The 15,996-nt window shown below is 38.1% G+C and overlaps 1 protein-coding gene across 10 annotated transcripts in view; it reads left to right on the forward strand.

Moving 5' to 3' along the window:
• The window catches only part of LOC106883986 (annexin A6), a 53,739-nt gene that overhangs the window by 22,296 nt on the left and 15,447 nt on the right, over positions 1–15,996 (forward strand). For 7 of the 10 annotated variants that reach the window (XM_089349937.1, XM_089349941.1, XM_089349936.1 and 4 more), the window contains 11 exons: positions 1,460–1,535; positions 1,848–2,236; positions 4,535–4,619; positions 5,816–5,910; positions 7,239–7,352; positions 8,789–8,879; positions 10,865–11,191; positions 11,938–12,119; positions 12,695–12,773; positions 14,123–14,208; positions 15,865–15,946. In XM_089349937.1, coding sequence (XP_089206063.1) covers positions 1,460–1,535; positions 1,848–2,236; positions 4,535–4,619; positions 5,816–5,910; positions 7,239–7,352; positions 8,789–8,879; positions 10,865–11,191; positions 11,938–12,119; positions 12,695–12,773; positions 14,123–14,208; positions 15,865–15,946 — 1,606 coding nt within the window. The remainder of the gene's footprint in view (positions 1–1,459; positions 1,536–1,847; positions 2,237–4,534; positions 4,620–5,815; positions 5,911–7,238; positions 7,353–8,788; positions 8,880–10,864; positions 11,192–11,937; positions 12,120–12,694; positions 12,774–14,122; positions 14,209–15,864; positions 15,947–15,996) is intronic. The other 3 variants (XM_089349943.1, XM_089349942.1, XM_089349944.1) reach the window with 1 other exon arrangement.

Below are 15,996 nucleotides of genomic sequence, written 5' to 3' on the forward strand. Positions count from 1 at the left end.
TTGGACGATTTGACTGAGGACTGGTGAAACCAATCTGATTTGGCAGAGTTTCTACAGCTGGATGCCCTTCCTAATGCCAACCACTCAGAGTGTAGTGGGTGCTTTTACGTGCCACCCGCACGAAGGCCAGTCAGGCGGTACTGGCAACGGCCACACTCAAAACGGTGTATTTTATGTGCCACCCGCACAAGAGCCAGTCCAGGGGCACTAGCAACGATCTCGCTCGAAAATCCTTACACATGTCACAGGCACAAGTGCCAGAAAGGCGATGCTGGGCACAGGTACCATCCCGATTTTGCTTTCGCTTGCCCCAATAAGTCTTCGCAAGCTGAGTTTCGTGTCCAATGAAGGAGATGATATTGGCATGGGTGCCAATCGTCGAATTTAGTTCAATTTCGATTTCACTTGCCTCAAAAAGTCTTCGCAAGCGAGATATATATATATATATATATATATATATATATATATATATATATATATATATATATATATATATATATATATATACTCTTTTACTCTTTTACTTGTTTCAGTCTTTTGACTGCGGCCATGCTGGAGCACCGCCTTTAGTCGAAGAAATCGACCCCAGGACTTATTCTTTGGAAGCCTAGTACTTATTCTATCGGTCTCTTTTGCCGAACCACTAAGTTACGGGGACATAAACACACCAGCATCGGTTGTCAAGCGATGTTGGGGGGACAAACACAGACATACACACACACATACACATATATATACACATATACGACGGGCTTCTTTCAGTTTCCGTCTACCAAATCCACTCACAAGGCATTGGTCGGCCCGAGGCTATAGTAGAAGGCACTTGCCCAAGATGCCACGCAGTGGGACTGAACCCGGAACCATGTGGTTGGTAAGCAAGCTACTTACCACACAGCCACTCCTACGCCTATATATATATTTTCATCATCATTGTTTAACGTCTGCTTTCCATGCTTGCATGGCTTTTGACTGAGGACTGGCGAACCAGATGGCTGCACCATCTGATCTGGCAGAGTTTCTACAGCTGGATGCCCTTCCTAACGCCAACCACTCTGAGAGTGTAGTGGATGCTTTTTATGTGCCACCAGCACGAGGGCCAGTCAGGCGGTACTGGCATCGACCATGCTTGAATGGTGCTTTTTGCATGCCACCAGCACGGGACCAGTCAGCCAGCACTGGCATCAACCATGCTTGAATGGTGCTTTTTACGTGCCACTGGTGCAGGAGCCATTCATGCGGCACTGGCAACGACCATGCTCTATAGTACATGTATATAATTTTTACATACACATACACACATAATGACAACAAGAAATGAATTTTAAGCCGAGACATTTCTTTCAAAATATTCAAATAAAAATGACAAATCTGAAATTCAAGTTTAAACCTGCATATTTGTCCCAAGGTTTCTGTTTGTATGATTCTGCTTGTATTTGAACTCCTAACCGATCTGTTCCAGGTTTTGACAAGTGACTTTGAAGATGAAGAAGATTGCTACAGAATAACTCTGATAATGGAAAAGCCTGGTGTTCAACGTAAGATATTTGCCATTTTGTTAAACTGCTAAACTTTGATGTGTGTGTGTGTGTATTCATTAATTTTTACAAGGATAATGTTGACACTGACTTTGAAGTTCTGGCTTACTAGCAGTCATCAAAGTGTTTGATAACGGGTGGTAAGTTCAAAGTTATTGCCAACTGTTTCTTATTAAAATTAATGAACATGGTACTCTACTAAAAAATCCTGAGTGATCCATCAATTTAATGTTAAATTGATTTTAGATACAACTTCATGTAAAAACATGCACCCATTACTCCAGACTTTTATATTCAATTTTTGCTTTATAGGTGCTCCTCGTCACAAACTGCTCAAATCTAGAAATGTTTCAAGACCACAAACTGACACAGATGAGAAAAAGAAAACTCCCAAGAAAATTCCAAAATCAGATCCATATTTTGAAATGGAAATGGAAGATATTGAGGTAAGGCCACAAACTAACACAGTTGAGAAAAACAAACCAGTTTCTGTAAATCCACAGCTGCTGCGGGAGAAAATTCCAAAATCAAATCCTGCTTTTGAAAAGAAAGTTAAGGATATTGAGGTAAGACCGCAAGTTAAGACCGTTGAGAAAAAGAAACCAGTTGCTGTAACTCCACAGCCACCAAACAAAGAAACTCCAAAGAAGGAAATTCCAAAAATGGACCCTTATTTTGAAATGGAAGTTGAAGATATTGAGGTAGGATATGACCAAACTTTTACCTTCCATACAACACAGATATACATTGTCTTTTACACAAATAGATGTCTAAAGATTACAGCCTTTAAAGAATGTCTATGACACAGATCATAACTGAAATCTAATCAACCACTTGTGTAAGAAGTATATCTCATAAACACTATTTAATCAGATGTCTAAGGAGTACAGCCTCTAACCAATGTCTAAGCAACACAGATCATCATCATCATCATTGTTTAACGTCCGTTTTCCATGCTGGCATGGGTTGGACAGTTTGACTGAGGACTGGTGAGCCAGATGGCTGCACCAGGCTCAATCTGATCGACAAAGTTTCTACAGCTGGATGCCCTTCCTAACACCAACCACTCCGAGAGTGTAGTGGGTGCTTTTATGTGCCACCGACATGAAGGCCAGTCAGGCAATTCTGGCAACGATCACGCTCCAAAGGTGTTTTTATGTGCTACCTGCATGGGAGCCAGTCCAGTGGCACTGGTAATGACCATGCTCAAATGTTATTTTTCACATGCCACTGGCACATGTGCCGGTAAGGCGACGCTGGCAATAATCACACTCAAATGATGCTTTTTACATGCCACTGACATGGGAGCCAATCCATGGCCCTGGCAACGATCATGCTCGGATGTGATTTTAACATTCAACTGGCACAAGTGCCAATCAGGCGGTACTGTCATCGGCCACATCAGCAATTTGATTTGATTTCATGACTAATATAATTAAACATGAGCGTAAGGAGCATAGATTTTTAAATATTATATAATGAAATGCCTAAGGAGTACAGCTTATGATATCAATAAAAATGTCTAATCCCTTAGTATTCACATTACTCACTCAAATGCGATACATTTTTATTCACATGGTTTTGAATTAATTATGCATTATCTTGTAGTTTCATGATTTCCATGGCATGACTGTTTATTTCTAGAGTGACATTGTAGGATAGGTGTGAGAGTTAGGATCTGGTCAGTTTGCGCATAAAGCAGGTAGAATATTTGGGCAGGATATGGCCAGGTTCAGTGTTAAAGGGCGAGAGTGTGTATCCCATTAACAACCTGTAATGAAACAGTTATATAAGGAGTATACCCCCATGACCAATGTTGGAGTACGACCCATGACAGCAATATAATCAGATCTGCAAAAAGTGATAGGAGTGTCATTTGGTTGTAGATTCAGTCCCAATGTATGACAGCTTGGACAGACGTTTTCTATTATAGCCCTGTGCAAACCAAAGCCTTGTGAGTGGATTTTGTAGACAGAAACGGGGAAAAACCTGTGTGTGTGTGTATGTATATATATATGTGTGTATATATAGATAGATAGCCTCATGTTTTACTAGGTTACCCATTAACACTGGTGGCCATGAAAAGCACCCATTACACTCTGTAAAGTAATTGGTATTAGGAAGGGCATCCAGCTGTGGAGACCTTGCCAAAGCAAACACTGAAAACCAATATAGACGTTGAATGATAATAACACAAACCCGTGTCTGTGTGTGTGTGTGTGTGTGTGTGTGTGTGTGTGTGTGTGTGTGTGTGTGACTTGAAATTGCATGGGAGTTGTAAATGAACAACACTGTCATATAAGTGGTGTCTTTTGTTTTTAATCGTCTATGAAAATACACCCAGCCTTGAAGAAATACTGCTTTGCTTGGATTTTATTCACCTTACTTCAAGCTGTGGATAACACTGGACTGACTTGGTGCTTCAACTTAAGTACCTAATTCAACTGAATCTTAATTATACACACACACACACACACACACAATGCACTCAAATAGATGTGTAAGGAGTGCAGCCCATGAAAATTTAATCAAACAATTGTATGGGATACTGAACACAACCCCATAACCTCAATGATCAAACACCCTACAGCATGGGGAAAATGTTCAACATGATCCCAGAAATTAAACTGAATCTGATTGCATGAATGAGTCCTTAACATATGATTTGCTGACTACCAGGGCCTTCTAAGCAGCATTATTGAGCCCTGGCCAGATCAGTGCACTGAGTCCTATAGTATTTATTAACAGTTACCCACAGCATACACATATCAAAATTGGCCCCCGCTTGATCCATTGAGACTGCTGGGCAATTGGCCAGGATGCACATCTCTTTAGACAGCGCTGCAGGCTCCTTCACATAAAGCTACCCAGTCAAAGATTACTTTGATAGCAACAACATTTATTTGGTTCACTTATAAAACCTCAATATACAATGTTGTCATTCACAGTTCTTAATGTTTTTTTTTATGTATATAGTCTGTTTCTGTTTCACCTTACAGGCTCAAGAGGGAACAGTGAAGAGTTACCCCAAATTCAATGCTGAACAAGATTGTGAACTTCTAAGAGAAGCTATGAAAGGATTAGGTAACATATAAATATTCTAATATAATTGCTTCATTTTACAAATGCCCTCTTTCAGGGCCGGATTAAGACCCATCGAGGCCCGAAGCACTTAAAAGATTTTGGTGACCCCATAAAAGATTATGTAATTCAAAATATAAACAATAACAAACCATAAAATAAATTTTTATTTTTCAAAACGAAACAAAACAGTAAGAGGGAAAATAATGTTTATTTTTGTTTAATTCCACTTTATTTATATTTGAAAAGTCCCCTCCTACCTTTTTGAGTTGCAAAATCTTTGATCAGATCTTTGAAATTAATCTTAGGTAACATATCTGCATCTATACTTAGTAGAGACAAAGGCATCCCGAATATTATTTTAGCAAGTTTAAAGTGATTTCTTTTGTGCTGTAAACCATTTACCATGTTCTTATTTTACTTAAGGGTTAACCAGGCTCTGGTGTGTACACATGTGTTTTAGTTTTAGGTAAATATTTACAGAGAAATATTTGGAAATGATATTAGAGGGAGATTTTTTGGTTTCACCCTCCATTGCATGACATCTAAAAGTACATAGTATATTATTGCTGACACACATCACAGGTTTACATTATTAATCTAAGATTCTTCTAAACTACATTATCTGATATCGCCTTCCTTATGACAGGAAAGAGTTAGGTATAATTTAAAGGTGATTTAATTGCTGCTTCAAGGACACGTTGTATAATGTATTCTTGATACATTTTCATCACTTAATGTCCATTTTCCGTGCTGGCATGGGTTTGACAGGAGCTAGTAAGACCAGGAGCTGCACCAGGTTCCATTGTCTGTCTTAGCATGATTTCTATGGCTGGATGCCCTTTCTATTGCCAACCACTTTACTGAGAATACTGGGTGCTTTTATGTGCCACCAGCATCAGTGCATTTTGTGTGGCACCAGCATCAGTGCATTTCATGTGGCACCAGCACTGACAGGGTCACCAAGCAACTTGCAAGACAAAACTCTTTGGCTGGGAGTGGGACATAATATTGAGGCAGGGGTGGTTTTGTGTTACTTGAGAGATTAACGGTATTGAGGGACAAAGATAGGTGTCTCGCACTGTGCCTTAATAAACGATAGGGTGATCACGATTGGAATGCTCGATAAGGACTGACCTGGGCTAAATAAGAATGATATTAGAACCTTGCTAAATATGGAATATTTTTTGTCTTTTCAGGAACTGATGAGGACATGATTATAAATGTATTAGCATACAGGTCAAGTCCACAACGTCAAGAAATTTTGAAGAAATTTAAAACTATGTTTGGAAAGGTAAGATACAAGAAAATTTCATTACTTGCAAAATAAATCGGGGAGTGAAGACTGATGGACATAACTGTATGTTTCTAACATTGATGTAAGGGACCACAGCCTCGTGGGAAAGATATGATTAAATTGAGACGCCGTTGAAGTCATCCAACCCATGACAGCACAGAAAAAGAAATAGAAAATATGCAAGTGAAAGTTGCAAGAAGCCCATTTTATATATATATATATATATATATATATATATATATATATATATATATATATATGTGTGTGTGTGTGTTGGTGTTTTCTCCTTGTTTTCATGTGTGTGCCTTGAATCAAATACAAGGTCACTGCTTATACAAATGGTGTCATTTGTTTGCAATCTTCCTCAAAACATGTCCAGAAATTGATCTGCAAGGACTACGGGGAAACATTGGTTTTAAATTTTGGCACAAAGCCGGCAATTTTGTGAGGGGCCAAGTCAATTACATCAACCCCAGTGCTCCACTGGTATTTGTTTTATTGAGATTGAAAGGGATGAATGACAAAGTCAACCTTGGTGGAATTTGAACTCAGAACGTAAAGATAGATGAAATGTTGCTAAGCATTCTGCTCTGTAATGATTCCACCAGCTTGCCACCATACCTGTGCGAGATATTGCCTTACTTGGAAACTGGTGTGTAGGTCAGCAACAGAAACAGTATCTAACCACAGAAAAACTTGCTTCTACAAGTTTTGTCTGACCCATACAGGTATGGAAAAGTGGATGTTAACCCTTTCATTACCGTATTTATTTTGAGATGCTCTGTGTTTCTTTCAGTTAATTTTAAATATAACAAAGAATTTAGTAAAATAACTTAGTTATCATTAAGCTGGTGTTAGGAACATAAATTGTGACTAAGGTTTGGTAGAAGATTTTAATTCAAAACTTATGAAAACAAGACATTTGTTCTACAGAGCCAGAGGCAGTTTCAACCAGGTTGGTATCAAAAGGATTAAGAATTGTTTCTCTATTATATTTTTTAACCCTTTTGTAACCATATTTATTATGAGATGCTCCGTGCTTCTTTCAATTGATTTTAAATATAACAAAGGATTTAGTAAAATAACTTAGTTATCATTAAGCTAGTGTTAGGAATATGAATTGCGACTAAGGTTTGGTGGAAGATTTTCATTCAAAACTTTTGAAAACAAGACATTTGTACTATAGAGCCAGAGCCAGTTTCAGGTAGGTTGGTATCGAAAAGGTTAAGAATTGTTTCTCTATTATATATTTTAAAATGCTGGAATTAATAATTAGGATGATGACGATTATGATGACATCTATTTCTGTTCCTTCTCTATTTTAGGATTTAGTTGCAGAATTGAAAAGTGAACTGAGTGGCAATTTATGTGAGTGTGTGAAATCTCTATGTATGGCACCAGCAGAATTTGATGCCAAGCACCTCCGAAATGCTATGAAGGTAAGTTCACATAATTCTTCTTTAGTGAATGATATATAACATACATATTAACTTTATATATTTATCAATCAACCTCTGTGCATAACCAGTAGGATGACAACATTCAAAAGCTACAACAATGTAAGGAAGCACATTGTGACCAGTTGTGTATAACAACAGTTGATAATTTGATTGATACAGTGATCATATATGATATGCTTTACCTATCTGATAACTGATATGTAGTATAACTTGCATTTTGTATATCTAACATGTAATATATACTATAACTTAGTTATCACATATCTAGTATATAGTGTCGTGGAGGTGCAATGGCCCAGTGGTTAGGGCAGCGGACTCGTGGTCATAGGATCGCGGTTTTGATTCCCAGACCGGGTGTTGTGTGTGTTTATTGAGCGAAAACACCTAAAAGCTCCACGAGGCTCTGGTGGTGGCGAACACTGCTGTACTCTTTCACCACAACTTTCTCTCACTCTTACTTCCTGTTTCTGTTGTGCCTGTATTTCAAAGGGTCAGCCTTGTCACACTGTGTCATGCTGAATATCCCCGAGAACTACGTTAAGGGTACACGTGTCTGTGGAGTGCTCAGCCACTTGCACGTTAATTTCACGAGCAGGCTGTTCCATTGATCGGACCAACTGGAACCCTCGACGTCGTAAGCGACGGAGTGCCAACAACAACAACAACAGTATATAGTGTCGTATATATAGTATATAGTATAACTTAAGGATTGAATATATAAAAAGGAATACAAAAAATGGGACAACAAAACATCCAGACAGATGATTCAAAAAAGGGACAAGAAAAAACAAGGAGGGGTCATTCAGAGTTTTCTGTCCTCAGTTGAGTTCCAGATTATCTTTGCAATTTCAGCTGGTTATACTCGAGATTGCTCCAATCTGGCCAGCCCCAAGGAAAAACTAAGCTAAGAGCACTATGTCTAATATGTAATATATAGCATAACTTACATATTACATGCCTAGTATTTAATATTTAATATAAATTACATATCATAGATTTACAAGACAGTATATGTAATCATTGTTTAGTCCCCAGGCCAGCGCTTGGGCTTCCATTGATCTACCCATGTATGGACAGGCCAGGGCAAGTTTTTTTTTTTTTTGAGGGAGCCCAGCAGAAGTGGGGAGATTTACATGCATGGCATGCAAGCCTCCTTGCTCTCCATGGAACCAGCACTGCTTCATACATCTGTTATCACAAACGCTATGTCAGAATGCAAGGAGCTGGAACAGATACTGCAACACAACTAGTCCAACCCTTTGGCAATTGATGGATAATGATGAATGTACCTACACCCATTCAGCCACTATGTCTTATATTTCCTTTGTTGAATGTCACCATATTATTCTAGAAGAACAATCCCATTTCAACACATTATGTTCTATGAGTTATTCAGTTGCTGAAATTTCTTCCAGGGTCTTGGAACTAATGAAACCGTCCTTATTGAAATCCTCTGCACACGTTCAAACGCTCAAATCAAAGAAATCATTTCAACTTATAAGAAAAGTAAGTCAACTGATTCTGTTCCACAATTGTTATGTACAGTTACACAGCTGTATTATTAAGAAGGGATGGGCATGGTTGGGTAACTAAAAGATTTGTTTTGAAATCATGTAGTTTTGGGGTGTCTATCTCCTGCATAGTACCTTGGGCAAATGTTTTCTACTCTCACCCCAGGCTGACCAAAGGCTTGTAAGTGAATGTAGTGGATGGAAATTGAAAGATGCTCACATCTATATTTCTTAAGCAATAATATCATTGTCAGTGACTTCAAAGTTTCAGCCAGCTCAACCATCATCCAACAATGGCTTAGCTGTCTGAAATTTTGAAGTTGGTGTCAGTGATATTCTTGTGAAAGAATAATAAATTTGTACTCTACATAAGAGTAGAGTAACCCAACAGATTAATGTAAAATTGTTTTTATCATAACCAACATTAATATTCATATGTGTCTGTGTGTGGGTGTGGGTGTAAATATATATTTTCTTTACTAGTTTCAGCTCAAGAGCTTCAGACATGCTGGGGAACCACCGTTACATACACACACACACGTGTGTGTGTTGGGGTTCTTGTCTTGATAGCATGAAATTGTTGTAAATGAATGATATTCATTTCCAATATTCTGTGAAAACCTTGCCTGACCATGGGAAAATATTACCTTATTTGGAAATAGGTGAGAGTTGGCAACAGGAAAGGTATCTTGGACATAGAAAAATCTATCTCTTTAATCTGTTTAACATGTGCAAGCATGAAAAATTAGACATTGAAATTATGGCATATATCTGTCTGTCATGTATATACACACACACACATATACACACAGGGTGTTTCAAAAAATTTGATATCATTTGAGGTGTAAATATCACAGAAACTACCTAATCAAAGCAAATGAAATTAAACAGGCTTAATGTTGAGCAACATAAGATTTATTCCTCCAAATTCGAATGAGAAATTCAAAGGTATGTGGATTCCATGAATGATTTCACAAATATTCAATATGCACACCACTTGAGACATGGCACATGTCAAATCGGTAGTCCAGCTCCTCCCAAATACGCTGCAGCATGTCTTGGGTAACAGTCTCCTTTGCGGTAGTGATTCTCTGCTTGAGTTCCTCTAGGTTTGCAGGAAGTGGGGTGACATACACCAGGCCCTTCACGTAGCCCATGTTTGCACTTTTGCTGGTCATCTGCCATTATGGTCTGAATGAGCTGCAGCTTGTAGGGCTTCATTAGCAAGCATTTCCTCACGATGCCCCAAACTGTCATTGAAGGAATCTGGGTTTCCAGACTTGTTCTTCTTATGGACTTCTTGGGGCTTCGCAAGAGCTTTTGGCGAACCCACTCAACCGTCTCTTCTGATGTTAGTGGTTGTCCAGATCCTTTTGCCCTGCACAGACAGCTTTCCTCTTTGAAATTTTTGTGCCATTTCCAATTCTGCATTGCCGTTGGTGACGTTTTAGAGAACTCCCTCACAAATGCACGCTGCACAGTCTTGTTCGACTGTGTTTGAGCATACTCCAACACATTAAACACCTTTTCTCTTCCAGCGAATGCCATTTCTATACCTGAAAAGATAAACATATCAGACATTAAACATGAAATTTTCACCTGTTTCTACACATGCTGTTAAAATTTGAAGTCATTTGACCAAGAACTGGCAAAGTTATTAAATTGCGAAATGATATCAAATTTTTTGAAACACCTTGTGTGTGTGTGTGTGTGTGTGTGTGTGTGTGTGTGTGTGTGTGTGTGTGTGTGTGTGTGTGTGTGTGTGTGTATATATATATATATATATATATATATATATATATATATATATATATATATATACACACATATGGCTGGGAAGTATATATAAATATATATATGTATACTCGTATGGCTGGGAAGTAAGCTTTTTAAATGCACAGCTACTCCTGTACCTAAAATATTAATATTTTCTATTTTTATATTAATAGTATTTATTTTTCTTTCCCATGTTCTTTTCAGTTTTCAATCGAGACTTAGAGAAAGACATAATTTCTGAAACATCCGGACATTTCAAGAGACTTCTTGTGGCACTGGTGTCTGCCAACCGAAGCGAAAGCAAACAAGTGGACCGGAACAAAGCCAACCAGGATGCTAAAGCAATGTACCAAGCCGGTGAAGGCAAATGGGGAACCGATGAGTCAAAATTCCATACCATTCTCGTCACTCGAAGTTACCCTCAGCTGAGGGCCACATTTGTCGAATATGCAAAGATTTCCCGTAAGAGCATTGAGGATGCCCTGAAGAGTGAACTCAGTGGAGATCTTTTGACTGGCATGCTCACCATTGGTTTGTGTTTTCATCTTTGATTTTACTTTTTATTCTTTCACAAGTTTGTCATTCTATCGTGGCCATGCTGGGGCACCACTTTTAAGGATTTTGATAAATTATATCTATCATAGGTGCAGGTATGGCTGTGTGGTTAAGAAGTTTGCTTCCCAGTTTCATGATTTGGGGTTCAGTCCCCTGCTTCCCAACCACATGGTGCCAGGTTTAGTTCCACTGTATGGCACCTTAGGCACACATGTCTTATACTATACCTCCAGGCTAACCAAAGTCTTTTTAGTGGATCTGGTAAATGGAAACTGAAAGAAACCTCTGTGTGTGTGTGTGTGTGTGTGTGTGTGTGTGTGTGTGTGTGCCTCCTTGTCTTAAGGTCATGTGATAGTTGTAAATGATTGTCACTGTTATACAAGCAGTGTCATTCATTTCTGATATTCTGCGAGGACATGTCCAGGAAATATTACCTTGCTTGAAAACTGGTGAGGGTTGGTCACAGGAAGGGCATCCGGCCATAGATAATCTACCTCAATAAATTTCATTTGACCTTTGGAAGCATGGAAAAGTGAGCATTTAAAAAAAAATACAAGATTTTGAACCTAATTAAAAAGGCAAAAAAAACGAAATAGTTATTTTGATCTTAATTGATTTAGTTTAATCCAGACAGATATGCAATATGAACGTAGATAGATTAAGCTGAAAACCCTGTCTGTTTCCAATCTGATCTCTCTCGTCTGATTTTCCTCTCATTAAAGTGCGATGCATCCAAAACAAAGCCAACTATTTTGCTCGTCAACTGATGAAATCGATGCAAGGTCTGGGCACGGATGATGATACTTTGGTCAGAGTTGTTACGTCACGCTGTGAAATTGACATGGTGCAGATTAAGAAAGAATTCTTCAACCTTGCAAGCCAAAAATTGGAAGATTATATTTCTGTAAGTTCTCTTCATCCCTCCCTTCCTCTCTCCACTCTCTTTTCTTTCTTTCTCTATTCCTCTCTCTCCCTCTCTCTTTCTATTTCCTTCCCTCTCCTCTCCCCTTCTCTTATTCTCTTTCCTTCCCTCCCTTTTTCTCTTTTCTCCTCTCTCTTTCTTTCCCTCCCCCTCTCCCTTTCTCTCTCTATCTCTCTCTCTCATTTTGCAATTTTTTTGCACTTTTGTTAATCAGGTGGACATAATCCATATAACAGTATATCTGAAGTGGGGAGGGGGGAAGAAATAAAAATAGAAGATTTCAGCTTTCAAATGCCATATGAAATAGAAAAATTGAATAAGTATCAACAAAATTACAAGCAAAAGAAAATATATAGTTACTTATGGCGGACCCTGTATGTGATATGTGTGTGTGTGTGTGTGTGTATATATGTATATATGTATATATATAGAGAGAGAGGTGTATGTACTAAAGGATCATGTCTGCACCTATTGTTTTGCAGCGGAATTGATTTTTCCTATTGGAAATTCCGTTTTATTTAGCATGTCATACTGATATTTTGTTATTTATTTTACAGGGTGATATCTCAGGAGATTACCTCAAGATAATTTTGGCCTTAGTCGCTGGTGGAAAACCTCCTGATTTAAAAGTCATGGGCAAGTTACCATATGGCTTTTTCTCTTATTTATAAATAATTTTCTTTTGTTACACATACATACATATATATATATATATATATATATATATATGTATATCTTAAAATATTCTATTTTCCCTCTGGACTTCCTTGCAGTTATGCAGTGGATGTGCAGAAATTCAAATGCTATTATTTACTGTTTCTATTTAATCCTACTATTTACTGCAAATGCCAAGTGTTTAAACAATATCAAACAGCTGTTGTGAAAGTAGTGATTTCTAGAAAGACTATGCAGTGAAAACTTTTAAAATGCTGCTCTTCCAAATTTTAAGTAACTGTTTCCTATCAATCATCCTCATGATTCAAATACACTGACAATTTACTTTTGCATATTCCAGTTTAATAGGATTGGATTATTTTACAAAATGTATGCAAAAGAAAACAGAAGACAAATTCAATGACTTTGGACATTTTTTGCCATATGTTTAAACAAAATCTATATAACTTTACATCTCAGATTTTAGTTGTTTACTTTGTAGTTAAAGTAGTTTTGAGACAAAAATTCCTTCATGCATTTATATGAATAATTTGTTAGTAAAAGTGTAAAGACCGAATTCTACATAGCAGAATCTTTATCAAAATCAGCTTAAAATGAGCATTCCTATTACTTTACAAATTATATGATCTCATGACTATATCAAAGAATTCTTGGCTAAAGCATTTAACCTCCCATACTTTGCAAAATTCTAGTAAAATAGTAAAACTCTTCTAGCGCTTATACTATTTCATTTCAGAATCACCAACTGAAATAAAACCTCTACGGAATTCTAAAGCTTTTACAAGAATTGTTTTGTTATAAGTGGATAGAATTACAAAACACTGAACTGCATAAATTTCCTAAGACAATGATGGATTATTTATTTTGTGAGGTATAAAGAGTCACTTATGTATTTTTATTAAGTGGAGAGAGACATCTAGGGCTTTTGTCAGTCAGGGTTGACTATGTGCTTGCGTCATTTCAAATTTACCCCAAACGGTTCAGGGCTGGGCAAAGTATTTATTTATTTTTTAATGGAAGATCAGCAAGTCTCTCCATGTCACAAATGTTTATCAAAACAAAACAAGGTTTGTGGAGCTTGGCACCAGTGTTGTCACTGGTAAAAAAAAAAAAAAAGTTGAAACAAGTGCTGGGTATTTAGTCCAACAGTCAACCATTCTGCCAATATATCGCATGACGTTTACAAACACACTGTCTTATGCTCTGTGTGTGTGTCACAATAGTATTTTCCATTGAGTACTCTTTTTGTGTTTGTATACCTGTCTGTGTGTGTGTACTTGTATCATGTTTGCATTATAAAACCACTTCAGGAGGAAAAGCTCTGGTGCAGTCAGTTCAGAATAAAAGTGTAAAACAATTGGATAAAGAAGTGAAAATGGAATCCGAAGATATACAGGTTAGTATAGATTTATTGTACTTCTTATAACAGTACAGCGTTTCATCAATCATTACAGCCCACAACATACAGTATTTTCCCAACCAGTACGATATTCTCTATTGTACAGAACACTTCAGTATTTTATTGTCAACCTGATATTCATCATCATCATCATCGTTTAACATCCGCCTTCCATGCTAGCATGGGTTGGATGATTTGACTGAGGACTGGCGAACCAGATGGCTACACCAGGCTCCAATCTGATTTGGCAGAGTTTCTACAGCTGGATGCCCTTCCTAACGCCAACCACTCAGAGAGTGTAATGGGTGCTTTTACGTGCCACCGGCACAAGGGCCAGTCAGGTGGTACTGGCAACGGCCATGCTCAATCTGGTGTATTTTACGTGCCACCTGCACAGGAGCCAGTCCAGTGGCACTGGCAACAATCTCGCTCGAACGTTTTGTTCACATGCCACCAGCACAAGTGCCAGTAAGGCCACGCTGGTAACAATCACGCTCAAATGGTGCTATTTACGTGCCACTGGCACGGAAGCCAGACAGTTGTTCTAGCGATGATCACGCTCTAACAATACTCCTCCACAATTAAAATAGCTGTGAAGTTATAACATCAGTATTGCTGAGCCAGTGAAGGCACGTGGCTTAGTGGTTAGGGCAATCAGCTCACAATCGTAAAGTCATGAGTTCGTTTCCTGGTGGCACATTGTGTCCTTGAGCAAGACACTTTATTTCACATTGCTCCAGTCAACCTAGCTGGTAAAAATGAGTAGCAACGGTATTTCAAAGGGCCAACCTGGTCACATCCTGAGTCACACTGAATCTCTCTGAGAACTACATGTCTGTGGAGTGCTCAGCCACTTGCATGTTAATTTCACAAGCAAGATGCTCCACTGATTGGATCAACAGGTACCCTCGTCATCATAACCGACAGAGTGCCAGTTATTTTGCTAAATTCTTCATTATTTTCAAAATTGATTGAAACAAAGTCAGTGTATTTCAACAACAATATGGCTGTGTGCTAAGAAGTTTGCTTCCCAACCACATGGTTCTGGGTTCAGTCCCACTGCATGGCATCTTGGGCAAGTGTCTTCTACTATAGCCTCAGACCAACCAAAGCCTTGTGAGTGGATTTGGTAGACAGAAACTGAAAGAAGCCTGTCATGTATATTTATGTGTTTGTGTGTGTTTGTGTATGTATTTGTCCCCCACTACCACTTGACAACCAGTGTTGGTGTGTTTACATCCCTGTAACTTAGCAGTTCAGCAAAAGAAACTGATAGAATAAGTACCAGGTTTTACAAAAAAATTTAAAATTTTAAAAAATAAGTACTGGGCTAAATTCCTTCAATTGAAATTCTTTAAGATGGTGCCCCAGCATGGCCACAGCCTAATGACTGAAACAAGTAAAAGATAAAAGATATCTATTTAAAAATAGTCAGAAAACATTGGACGGCCATGACTTTGGTCGTAGGTCTGCTTTACCAGAGCAAACAACATCGACCCCCCCCCCTTGCTACATCCACCACCACCTTCCCCAACAACAAGGTACCACTACAACCATTGATAATATTTTCTCATTGTTCTATATTTTCACATTGAAAATACAAAATAACAATATTTGTTTTATTTAACCTCTAAAATACTGTTTATATTCCAGGAAGATCCTACAGTGTTTCCTTCTAAACCGTTTGATCCTGAAAGTGATGCAAAGATACTACAGAAAGCTATGAAGGGCTTTGGTAAGTACTTAATCATCATCATCATCATCATCGTTTAATGTCCGCTTTCC

This window comes from Octopus bimaculoides, chromosome 3 (assembly GCF_046866305.1).
Source record: "Octopus bimaculoides isolate indiv1 chromosome 3, ASM4686630v1, whole genome shotgun sequence".
Taxonomy (NCBI): domain Eukaryota; kingdom Metazoa; phylum Mollusca; class Cephalopoda; order Octopoda; family Octopodidae; genus Octopus; species Octopus bimaculoides.